The 12773-nt window shown below is 38.5% G+C and overlaps 1 protein-coding gene across 31 annotated transcripts in view; it reads right to left on the reverse strand.

Moving 5' to 3' along the window:
* Nucleotides 1-12773, reverse strand: part of LOC126267365 (la-related protein Larp4B-like) — a 759608-nt gene that overhangs the window by 25795 nt on the left and 721040 nt on the right. For all 31 annotated transcript variants that reach the window (XM_049972524.1, XM_049972507.1, XM_049972528.1 and 28 more), the window contains 2 exons: nt 5234-5400; nt 4526-4900 (listed from right to left, as the gene is read on the reverse strand). In XM_049972524.1, coding sequence (XP_049828481.1) covers nt 4526-4900; nt 5234-5400 — 542 coding nt within the window. The remainder of the gene's footprint in view (nt 1-4525; nt 4901-5233; nt 5401-12773) is intronic.

Genomic DNA, 12773 nt, shown 5'->3' on the forward strand with positions numbered 1-12773 from the left:
ACAGTTAAATTTTAAAGTTTATAATCTATCAAAAATTACGAAATATGGCATACTCACTCTGATTTTGTGTGATTCGATTATGGGATACATTTCCTCATTCATGATATATTCTGGTGCTGGACAGCCTTTAGTAAAAAACAGTGATGAAACTACTGACACCTTCTCATGGAAAGTGGCATCACATCTACATGGATGATTATTGTAACATTGTAGAACTTGCAGAGAAGTTACTTTAAAAGAAAATTAGAGTTTGTGGAGCAATATGGCAAAATAGAGGCTTTCCGAAAAAATTAAATCGCGCAAAAGTCAATGTGTTTGAAGCTTATCACCAACAGAAAAATGACAAGCAGCTAACGACAAACCAAGCAATCCGAATTAGTGCTGCTGGTGCCAAGCGAATGAATTTGTACAAGATGTGCGGACAGCAAAGTGTTAAGTAGCAGAAAAAGAAAAGTACAGATACTAACATTACTTCTAAAATAGTAGAAAACCTGCCACCAGTCATCTGAAACTTAATTATTTGAGCTTGATAGAGACATTAAAAATTAAATGTTCAGTGACATCTAAAGAAGAAAAAGTTAAAAATTTTATGTTTGCTCCCTGACTCATGGTCAAGAGAAAAAAATATTTCATGAATTTAATGTTTCTCATTGTTTGGTTAAAACTAACCTGAAAATTAGTGAAAGAGAAAGGTATTCTTCCAGTTTTAGGAAAGACAAAAGGAGTAGGTATAAGTGAAGAAACAATTAAAAAGTCCAGCAGGTTTTTGAAGATGAAGGGAACAGTAGTGGGCCCAGGTTGCAAAGATAGCAAAAAAGAGTTCTTATAAATGGAGTTAAAGTAACAAATCAGAAACAACTAGTGCTGTCAGATTTAAATTAACTTTATGTAGCTTTCAACACTTCTCATCCTGAATGCGAAATTGGAAGGTCAAACTTTTGTGACCTCCTCCCTCAGTGGTGTGTTTTGGCTGGATCCTCAGGGACACTCCGTGTGTCTGCTTATTTCATCAAAATGTCAAACCGATGATTGTGGGTGAAAAACTCAGTGATCTTAACTACAAAGAGTAACTAGATTTAATGGTCTGTGACACTAAAAGTTATGACTGCATGATGAGTTTGTATAATAAATTCCCTGGTAAGGAAACCATTATTGAATTCTTTCGCGAATATGACGAGGAAATTTCAGGCAGTATTACCTTCAAAAAGTGTGTCACAACTGACGGGGCAGAAATGATAAGAGTGGTTAAATCTAAAAAAGAGTACTTTGAATCTTTAATTAATAACTTACAAAAACTCAAATCACCATTATGTTTATAAAATCCAAGGAAAGTTTTTGAAAACCACAGAACCATAACGTCATGAAACTGAATGCATACTGATAGCTGATTTTGCAGAAAATTTTAAATATGTGATTCAGGATGCAATGCAGGGGTACCACTGGGTCAATGACCACTGAACAGTGCAGTCATTTATTCTCTACTTTAAAAATGAGAAAAATGAAGTTTGAAGTTCTTCAATTTGCACTGAAAGAAACTATTGGAGCACAACACTTTGACTGTACATGTGCTTCAAAAGTATGTAGGCTAATGAATTACATAAAAGAAAAGTTTCCCAAGGTTGAGAAGCTGATATACTTTTTCAGATGGAAGTGGTAGTCAGTAAAAGAACAAAAAGAATCTTTTTAATCTGTGCAACCACGAAGCAGACTTTGGGTTGGAGGCTGAATGGCACTTTTTTGCATCTTGCCATGGTAAAAATGCATGTGATGGAGGAGGAAGCACAACAAAACGTGAAGTAAGGCTAACCATAGACCAAATTCTCACAGTACAGGACATTATGTCTTTTGTAAGGATGATATTAATGGCATTACTATTTTCTGATCAAGAAAGAAGTGGTTTTGCATATGAAAACAACACTTCAAATCCAATTTGAAAACTGTATAGCAATAAGAGGAACAAGGCATTTCCACAAATTCCTTGGCATTGCAGAAAACTTAGTTTGATTCTATGTAACATCAAAAACCGAAATTTATGAGAATCATTGTGTCAGTAAAATTACATCTGTGTAACATTTAATGACATAGTGACATGTGTATATCATCCATCATATACACATGTCACTATGTCATGGCTTGCACAGGTTGAAAGAATAAGTTTGGAAAACAATGATGTTTTTGTGCATTTTTACAACCCTGCTGGCCCAAGAACATCATTCAAGAAATCTACTAGTGATGAAGTTTGGATACCAATGAAGGATGTTTTAAGGAAACTTCCAGTGCTTTAACTTACCACAGCAACTGGGAGGTCTTATTGTATATCACAGAAGCTCTTTGAAGAAATTAATGTTCTTAACGTTCACCGCCAAATTTAGGAACAGTCATATCTGTAAAGATGTTAATTGAAAATATTTAAAGTATGTCAAAATGTTAATTTCAGTGATGCTTCCACTTTTTGTATGTAATTCAGTACCTTACTTCAACAATAATTAATTATATTCCACTAATATCACACATTAATAGGCCACAGCCAAATTATCAGTTGCAATGTGAATTACCTTCTCTGAAACTTTTCAAAATTCATAAAAAATAAGTTAACATTTTTTAGTGTTCTTACTCAATATGAAGCTATTAGTGTATGATACCTAACTATAAGAAAAAATACTAAATCACTCGTTTTTTGGGCCTAAAAAGTGGATTTTTGAAAATTTGGATACCAAACTTTGGAGGTCATTTTGAATTTAGTGTGTTTTGTGTAATAGACAATGTTGTAGAGGACACTTTTCTAAATACAATCATGTCAATTGCAATGTTGTAACTTAACCCAGTGCAGAGATATTCATATTTTTGAAAATGTCTCTAAACAAACATCGTTGCGGGCTTACAAGCAAAAATGGCTGCCATTCAGTAAAAGAGAAAGGTATATTTTTAAAAAAAAAAAAAACTTGAACTTCTCAACTATAGGGTAATCACATAAAGTAAAATATTTAAAAACGGTCAAGCAACCAACTTAATTTTTATTGGAACACTTCATTTGGATTGACTCAGTAGTGAATGTCACTTACTTTCTCTTCGATGTTATTTTACACCCAATGGGAACAATATACTAATATTAGCTGACATTAACCCAGAGTCAATGTATCAAGGTTGGCTGAATTAAAATCTTGTTGTTGCCCTTATTGTTTCCACAACATCAACTCTTGCACACAGTTATTGCAGGGGGGGAATTATGATACTGATTAATGAGGACCAGCTAAACCAGGCTCCATTGCATTTGCATTTTTCCAGGCGTACTTTTGAGTTGTTTGTGCACTTATCCCCCTGAACAAAGCATTATAGCATTGGAATAATTCTCCCGTCTATTGCTTTGTTTTTATTACGAAGTTAACTATCTCCATTCACAGCATTACCTAGTTACAGGAACTAGTTTTATGAGAGTCATTTGATTATTTTTACTTACTGTGAATGTATATATGAAGGTTCCATTGAGAGAACAAATATATTCTGTTGTATGTAAGAACAACGAATTCAAGACACTATATATAGAACAGAATCCTGGAGGTGAAGTGTTGAGTACTGCTAAATAGACACAAAAATAGAAGAGAGAGAGTACTTTGCTTTCAGAACTATTAATTTTGATAGCTAGGTTTTTTTTTTGTGTGTGTGTGTGTGTGTGTGTGTGTGTGTGTGGTTTTTTTCAGGAGTCTATCAGCAGGTTCTGCATATTTGCCCCTCTAACATTAAGCACGGTCATAATTCCCAAATTTGATGTAACAAATACAAATAACCCTGTTGAGAAAAATATTGCAGTGATAAATTGCTCAAAAATGTCATCCGAGATTTCAATTGGGGTAAACAAACAGATGAACTACACAATATGAGCAAACATTTTTATATGATAAACTTAGTATAAAAAATGAGAACTCCCTTGAGAAAAAAAGTAAAACTATAAGGAGACAATAGCTGGCCAGAACTTTAGTATGCAATATTCCAGTCCTGCTAAAACACAAGCTCTAAAGGAAAGGACCTACTACTCACTTTCAGAACACCTTAGCTTTTTTTCTGCTTTTAAATGTGTACCAGCAGCACCTCCATTTGCTCTCCTAAATTTAAGCAATATCCAGCTATTCTCTCTCTTTGTGAACTGAGCATACAGCAGTTCAATGCCAGTGCGTTATCCAACCAGTCTCTTAGGCATGCTTTCTTACTCTTACCCTTACCCTTACCCTTACCACCACCACCACCACCACCACCACCACCACCACCACAACCACCACCACCACCACCACTTTTTATACACTTACAAACACTAAATGAATGAATTCATAACTTTTTGATATACTTCATCCACTTAAAAGATTGAACTGTAATGAATGTAACAGCTGTTTTAATTCTTATTATCTCACTTAATATGGTATCTTCCACAATCGACACTAAAGCTTACATTTAGACACACAAGCAATAGAAAAGAAACTGTCACTACAGTGTAATGAGAAGGAAAATATCTAAGATACATTTCTCCAGCTACCTGGGAGGCATTGGCTCCTTTCCCGTCAAAACATCCCTCTGCTTGAACGAGTCTTCCGTTTCCGTGCGTAGTTGGGTGCCCTGGTTAGGTCCATTAATATCTCCATTATCTTGCTGTAATGGTTGACTTTTGGAATGGCTGTCGACGACCGTTGCAGTCACCACTGTCGTAGCTGCAACTGATGTCACTGTGGGCTGCACTTTCCCCACAGACGCAACACTGCTGCTTGTAGTCTTAGGTACTGTCACACTTACGGTCGTCACGCTGCCAGTTCCGAAAGGGTGGTACTGATGTGAGTTTACCGACTGTCTCGTAACATTCACAACACTATCAGACAAGCTTCCTCGCTCGGGAATAGGCTGACTCCTCTTGCTTCTAAATACATAAATTGAAGTAAGCATTTAAAAAACTGTAAGGAAAAAAACTTAAAATGAGGGTAAACTGTCACAATACTTCAGAATGCGCTTAGGGAAGTGGACTGGTGAGATCTTTTTATACTGCACAAGCTAGTGAGTTAGGTATTACTTAACAATCCGAAGAATAATTACTCTTATTGAAATGAAAGTCTATGATACTGCTACAATATTTGTTTCTTTACAAATGTATGTAGTCCACAATAAACAATTGATGACAACCAGTGAGGTTTTTAGACTTACAAGAATTCAACAACTATGCAAACTGCAAATAAAGTACAAAAAATACACACACCTATTTCGGGGGACGTAGCGAGCAGCTGGAGGTTTAGCGAAAGATCCTGTTGGTGCTAATCCATTAACAGAGAAAACACTGCCAATATCAAAATATGCTGGGCTAGCTGTTGTCCAGGGTTGCAGCATATTTGGTGGATAGAAAGGCTGATGCTGCTGATGAAATGTCTGCAAACAAATCACAATATTAGCTAAAAGAACCTGTGTCCTTTCAAATCACAACTTAAATGTATCTCTTGTAGTAACATGTCCTACAATGACAACATCCATTTAGTTTGCATTGGCAAAAATTATTTTCATCCTATTGAAGCAGTGGCAGCACTTGGGGAAGACACCATACATTATAAAGTGTTACCTCACACAACAATGAAGGAACACTATTAAAGTATGGCCACTGTATGCTTATAGCATAAACCTGACCACTGTTGGAGCTACGAAGTACAAAATTCTGACACCTTTCAACATGGCATGTCTGACATTAACAATGAAGTCAATTTTTCCACACTGTCGTTGCGATTGCTGCTGCTACGTACCACGTGTATGTCATGAAACAACAGCCAAGTCACTATCAGAAGTAATTGTTGGAGCATCCCGAGACAGCAACTATGCTATTAGAATTTTACAATTTTTTCTTTCATGGAGTGTCGTATTATTGAAACTAATTTCTTACTTTTCGTGATAATGTCCATCTATCATGTATCATGGTTGTGTAGTTTTTCAAAGAAAAGCAATTGCATACGTAAATTGTATTGCTAAGGACTGAGTACTGCTCAATGATATAGGAAATGAATCAAATAATGGGTCCTGTTTTTACAATCTGCAGAAATGTCTTAACATGCAAAGCTGCTGTTCAATTTGTTCTTTATTGTGGGACCAGTTTGGATCAAAGACTATTTGCAGCATAGGTTTTTAAAAGTGGAAGTTACTTATATGCATGACAGAAGCCAAAAATATGATTTTATAAATAATGTTGAAGTTGTGCAGAGAGAGGTGCATGCAGGGTGTTGATACTCAAGAATGAATTACACCACTGTGTAGGTCGTTTCAGAAAGTTTACGCCACCCTTGGCGACCTCTAGTAAGAAACACTTTCTTGTTATCCAGTTAGTTCTGGCCACTGATTCCCTGAAACTTTTCCCTGTCCGTTTTCCGATCAATTTAAAGACTCCATGTCATCAATGCATTTCTCTTTTAAAAGTGATGTACTATTTCAAAGTTAAATAAGTCATAGCAATAATTACTAAATAATACAATCTGCGTGTTGTGAACATCACACACAAAGTTTCCAATAAATTTTCTATTTTATTGAAATCTTAGCACATTTTCATATCCCTTTGTAAGCATAGTGGACTGAAAACTTTATACATCTCTCGAGTGACACAAATTAAAGTTCTACAAAACTACTGAATAGCTAGGACGATTTAAGTTAATTATTACAATGAACAGGGTTTGCCTAACAATTTTTTACTAACTTGACTCATTTGCAATATGGTCCTTGTCTGCAACTGGTTTTGTTAGTCACTTCTGTTGGAATTTTATACGGCTCAGGTCGCAGAAGTAATTTTGCCCAATGAAAACTTACTTCACAACAAGAGATTTTCACGGGAAAAAAGTCATCTTGGAAATATAAAGCTTGCACCAACGAATGTTTAAGACAAGAGACAGTATTAAATGGAAAGTTATGCGAGGTAGACCACCACTGCGTTTAAGTAGCGTATTCGAGCCAATTATTCAAAGTCCTCACTGTTCTGCAACGTGATTAAGCTGCCTTTTAATGAAGCATGCTCAATGCAATCACAGGAGCAAAACAAATGGTGTGTCTGTGGTACACTGGTGACTGATCAAATAGTAACATCAAGAAGTTGTTTGTATCAAGTATTGCATTCACGGAACAGAAGAACTGCATATTTGGACAAAGTCTATACCTACTGAGGCTAGCAAAACCACTATTAATAAGCCATTTTCCACATGGCAGTTTTTCTCACAACCTGAAAGCAACGGACACCAAACCTTTGCTATAAAATACAGGGTATCTGGGCTAGGGGTATACACGAACAAACCTTTGTAATGAAAGAACTCTACATTGTATGTTTTTAGGTAAATAAGCACTCTACAGACACTCCCAAATGTGACCCTGACCTATCACAAACAGTGCCAAGCCATACGGCACACACATGCACAAATGTTTGTTGTGCAGACAGACAGACAGACATACTCTTGACAGTCAACATGTGACCATGACAACAAAAAGATGGAGTGCATGGTATGAAAGGCAGAGTTACAATCTGTAACAAATGTTCAGCAGCATGCAAAAAGAGAATGGAATATGAATTCTTCCACACAAAAGCCCATTATCAGTTGGACAGAACTCTCCGAGAAATGGGAAATTTCATTTCAAATACTGGAAAATATCCTAAAACACACGTGAATGAAGAAGGTCGTGGAATATGCGTGAAGTACTAGCTAGAAGCTCATGTAAATCCATCAGACAGCTAGTAGGGAATTAGCAGTCCCTGTTCCAAAGTGCATGGATTGGGCACATAATCTCTCCAGTTGCATGCCTACTAACTCAAAGTTCCTCATCATATTAAGTCTGAGGATCACCAGAGACAGTATTATTTTGCTGTTGAAATGTTGCATCATGTAGATGAAAACAATAATAACCTCACTGCAGTGCTGTTCAGTGATGAATCTACCTCCGAGGTATGTAAAGTTAACTGTGTAACTACCTAATGTAAGTGTGATGCCATGAGAAGTGACTGAGCACAAAATGGACACACCAAAATTTAATGTATGGATGGGATTACATGAACCTGCTGTAATCAATCATTTTTTATGCAGCCTACAGTGACAGGGCACACTTATCTTAACACACTCGCTAACTATGCAGCTCCGCAGATGCCTCCCAATGTCCTTTTCCAGAAGGATGGTGCTCCATCCCACTACCATTGGAATGTTACCATGTTCTTTCACAAGGTATTTCCTGAGTATTGGATTGGAATGGGGGTCCCACTGCCTGGCCCCTCAGTCTCCCAATCTAGAGTCCACTGGATTTTGGTGTGTGGCAATTTATTAAGGACATTTTCCAAAAAAATGAAGGTATAAGATCTGACAGATTTGAGAATACCGATCTACACTGCAGTGGAGGTCTCACTACTTGTCATGCTTACAAACATGGAGTACAGTTTCGGTATCTGTCAAGCTGCAAACGGTGCCCACATTGAACTGTAGTAGCAAAACATATCAAAATGTTTAAGCTCCTGCATATAATATTGTGCAAATGAAGTTATAAACCTTACTAAATACTGAAAACAAAGATTCCAAGACTTACCAAGAGGGAAAGTGTCGGTAGACAGGCACAATAAATAAAACACACACACAGAATTTCGAGCTTTCGCAACCGGCGGCTGCTTCGTCAGGAAAAGGAAAGATGCAAGGATGAGGGTTTTAGGGAGAGGGTAAGGAGTCATTCCAATCCCGGGAGCGGAAAGACTTACCTTAGGGGGGAAAAAAGGACAGGTTTACACTTTCTCTCTCTCTCTCTCTCTCTCGCGCACTGTGTGTGTGTGTGTGTGTGTGTGTGTGTGTGTGTGTGTGTGTGTGTGTGTGTGTGTGTGTGTGTGTCTATATATATATATATATATATATATCGGCACATACATTGAAAATGTCTGCTTGTGTCCCCCTACCCTCTACTGCTGAACCCATGTTTCTCTTGGGTTAACTTGCTTCTCTCATGCCTGTAACATGACCCCACTATCTAAGCCTCTTCGCTCTGACTGCTACATCTATAGAGTTCATTCCCAGTTTTTCTTTGATTTCTTCATTGTGGACGCCCTCCTGCCATTGTTCCCACCTACTAGTATCTGTAATCATCCTAGCTACTGTCATATCCATAACCTCAACCTTGTTGATAAGGTAACCTGAATCCACCCAGCTTTCGCTCCCATACAACAAAGCTGGTCAAAAGATTGAACGGTGCACAGATAACATGGTATTGACTTCCTTCTTGCAGAAGAGAGAGATTGTAGCTGAGAACTTACTGCATTAGCTTTGCTACACCTTGCTTCCAGTTCTTTCACTATGTTGCCATCCTGTGAGAATATGCATCCTAAGTACTTGAAACCGTCCACCTGTTCTAGCTTTGTTCCTCCTATTTGGCACTATCCGTTTACCTCTTTCCCACTGACATTACTTTCATTTTGGAGATACTAATCTTCATACCATAGTCGTGACATTTCTGATATAGCTCTGAAATATTACTTTGCAAACTTTCAATCGAATCTGCCATCACAACTAACTTATCTGCATATGCAAGACTGCTTATTGTGCGTTCACATATCTTAATCTCACACAGCCCATCTATTGTTTTCAACATATGATCCCAAAAATAATATGAACAACAGTGGAGACAGGTTGCAGCCTTGTCTTACCCCTGAAACTACTCTGAACCGTGAACTAACTGCTGCCTGACTATGTAAAGAACTTTAATTGCTTACAAAAGTTTGCCTCCTATTCCATAATCTTGTTGAACAGATAATAACTTCCTCCTAGGGAACCTGGTCATATGCATTTTCCAGATCAATAAAGCATAGATACAATTCCCTGTTCCACTCTTAACACTTCTCCATTATTTGCCGTAAGCTAAAGATCTGGTCCTGACAACCTCTAAGAGGCCTAAACTCACACTGATTTTCATCCAATTTGTCCTCAACTAATACTCTCCTTTCATCATTGGATGAAAAGATTTTACCTACAATGCTGATTAAATGTGCCAGTAAAATTTTAAATATTGGCATAAATGGCTGGTCTTCTGGGTTCGAAGTTTTTGTAAGTGGCTGGATCTCATTGTTCATTGAGAAGTTTTGACAGACAGTAACACTGAATAGTGAATCCTCCTTGGTCATGCTGACAAAGTTTTATGATTGTATTTGTAAAAGTATAGATAGTGTAAATTAAGAATATCCTGTGGTGCCTCTCCTGCTCCAAGTTAACCCCTTAAGAAATTCATCTCACATTCTCACACTTAACAAAATTCATCTTGCTTAAATGGCAACATACTCTGATAGCAAATGCTTCTCAAACCACCATTTGCAATATTTTTCCACAACCTGTTGGAAATGTAAACAGTTGTGACATCACACTCCAATGCAACTGAAACCATCAGGTAGGCCATTCCAGGGGATGGCACTGCCATTGCCTAATGTGTATGATGTCAGCAGGTATACTGCTAAGGGCTCCTGCTCGTGGGTGGCCTCTGAACACTTTAAACTGCGGTCCACAAGAGTTCCAGACTCAATATATGTTGTAAAGTGTTGATGCACATTATTAAGCATCACTTAAATCTAAAATTATTACATGAACACTTATCATATGACGACAGCCACCTTCGAAGACTTAATATATTAAGAGGGAAAACATCTAGCTGTGTTCACTAATACAAACTGTAGCTCAGAATGAGCATGATGCAAGCCACTGAAGATTTTTGGAGGCTTTTTTTTTATAGGTTTCCTGTTTTGGCTTGTCTGTTTATATGTCTTATTCTAGTGACAGTTCTTCACCACCTGTAGACAAACAACTTCGTGATGGGTTTTGGGGAGCATTGTCATAGAAATCATCTTTTGTATCACAATAAAATGTTGGTCCTATTACGTTCATTACTGCCAGTTATTACTCTTTATTTCACCTAATATTTTAGAGGTATTATGTAATTTTTCTTCTGAGAAATATTTGAATACATACATTTGCCAGCTACTGCCACAATTCTCCTCCTCTTATTGTCTATATTTTCTAATATATAAATTACTTTGAAAGTGCCATAATGTACTAGAATAAATATATGTGTCTAAACACCACACCTTGCAATGTTCTTGCGGTTAGATAGTTACAATTTCTGAAATTCATTGCCCATGGCCTCTGGTCTGCTGAGCAGCACTGCAGTCCTGGGTTCATGGACAAACCATGAAAATCCACAGCATTCCTTCATATACAAATATGTCTGGCCAGCAGGCAAGTGGGTGAGATAGATCTGATGGCTTTTGTTTTGTTTTGGTTCAGGGCACAAAAAACAACTGGGGTCATACGCATAGGATGGGTGGCCACACATGGCAGACAAACAGCATGCATACATGCTGAGGAGAGAGTCACGGAAGTAGGACAGTGGTAGTTCAGCAGCTTCAGCTTACAGACTAAACTGGGCTAGCGTAAAAGGCACACATGGCCAACAGGTGCCACAATGGTGAATAGTGTTCAGACTGCATAAGAGGGATGGGAGTTCAGATCCATAAAAAAAGCACCCATGGTAGAGTTTCGAACAGACAAGGCACCAGTACAAACCGAGGAGGGTTGTTCGACTGGCACCCCAGGAAGTGCCATTGACGACACATAGGACATTGAGGAACTGCCAGGTAAGACCCATGGGAGGGCCAAGAGTGTTTCCTATCACACACGAGCTCCAGGCATTTCGTAGTTTCAATGAATGAAAGGGCAACAGGCCCAAGTTGTAAAGATGGTAGGAGAAACCACTTGTGTTGCCAGAAATTAATACAGATGGTTTTGTCGGTCGAAAAGGGAAAGCTATTGTTGATGCTTCAGGAGTAAAGACAATGAAGACTGCTGAGGATGCCGCTCAGTGAGACAGGACCATGGAGAACTGCAATAAATGGCAAAATTGTCAACAAGAAGGGAGCTGGACGTGCCCAGCAGGAGAGACCATTATAGGTTAACAGCGATAGCAAAGAGGACAAAACTCGGGACAGAACCCTGAGACATAGCGTTTTTCTCAATAAAAGCGTCCGACATGTCAGAACCTACACGCACCTTGAAAACTGTTTCTTTTAAAAATGCCTGAAGGAAAAAGGGCAGGCAGCTGTGGAAGACCCACGTGTAAAGAGTACAGATACCGGTTCTCCAGCAGGTATCTTTGGCCGTGTTTGTCTATTTGGAGAAGGCCTTAGTCCAGGATTTCCGCAGATTACCATTCAAGGCATTGGTGGACAAAGTAATTAGATGGTCAACTGCAGAACCCTGCACTCTTAAATCCACACTGTACATTAAACAGTAAATCATGAGACTTGAGTCATCATACCAGCTGGGCATGAATCATTTGTTCCATCACCTTGTAAACGCAGCTGGTAAGGGGGGGGGGGGGGGGGGGGGCAGTAGCTAGAATGAAGGTTTCAGTCCTTACCGGGCTAGATATGGGTATGACTGTGGCTTCGCACCAGTGTCAGTGTCCAGGTAATGTGCCCTCTGCCCAGATGCAGTTTAAAGTGTTAAGCAGAAAATGCTTGCCCCCAAGAGAAAAGTGCTGCAACATCTGAATGTGGATGTCATCTGGCCCTGGGGTGGAGGATCAGGATGAACTGAGAGCACAATCGAGCTGCTCATAGTTAAGAAGGCATTGTAGCACTCATGATGGGGAGAGGAGAAGGGTATCGCCCGAGCCCCCTCCACTCTTTTCCGGAGGAGGAAGGCAGGGCGATAGTGGTAAGAGCATGAAACTTCTGCAAAAAGGTGGACCAATGTGTTGGAGATAGTTGC

This window comes from Schistocerca gregaria, chromosome 4, assembly GCF_023897955.1.
Source record: "Schistocerca gregaria isolate iqSchGreg1 chromosome 4, iqSchGreg1.2, whole genome shotgun sequence".
NCBI classification, from domain to species: Eukaryota; Metazoa; Arthropoda; class Insecta; order Orthoptera; family Acrididae; genus Schistocerca; species Schistocerca gregaria.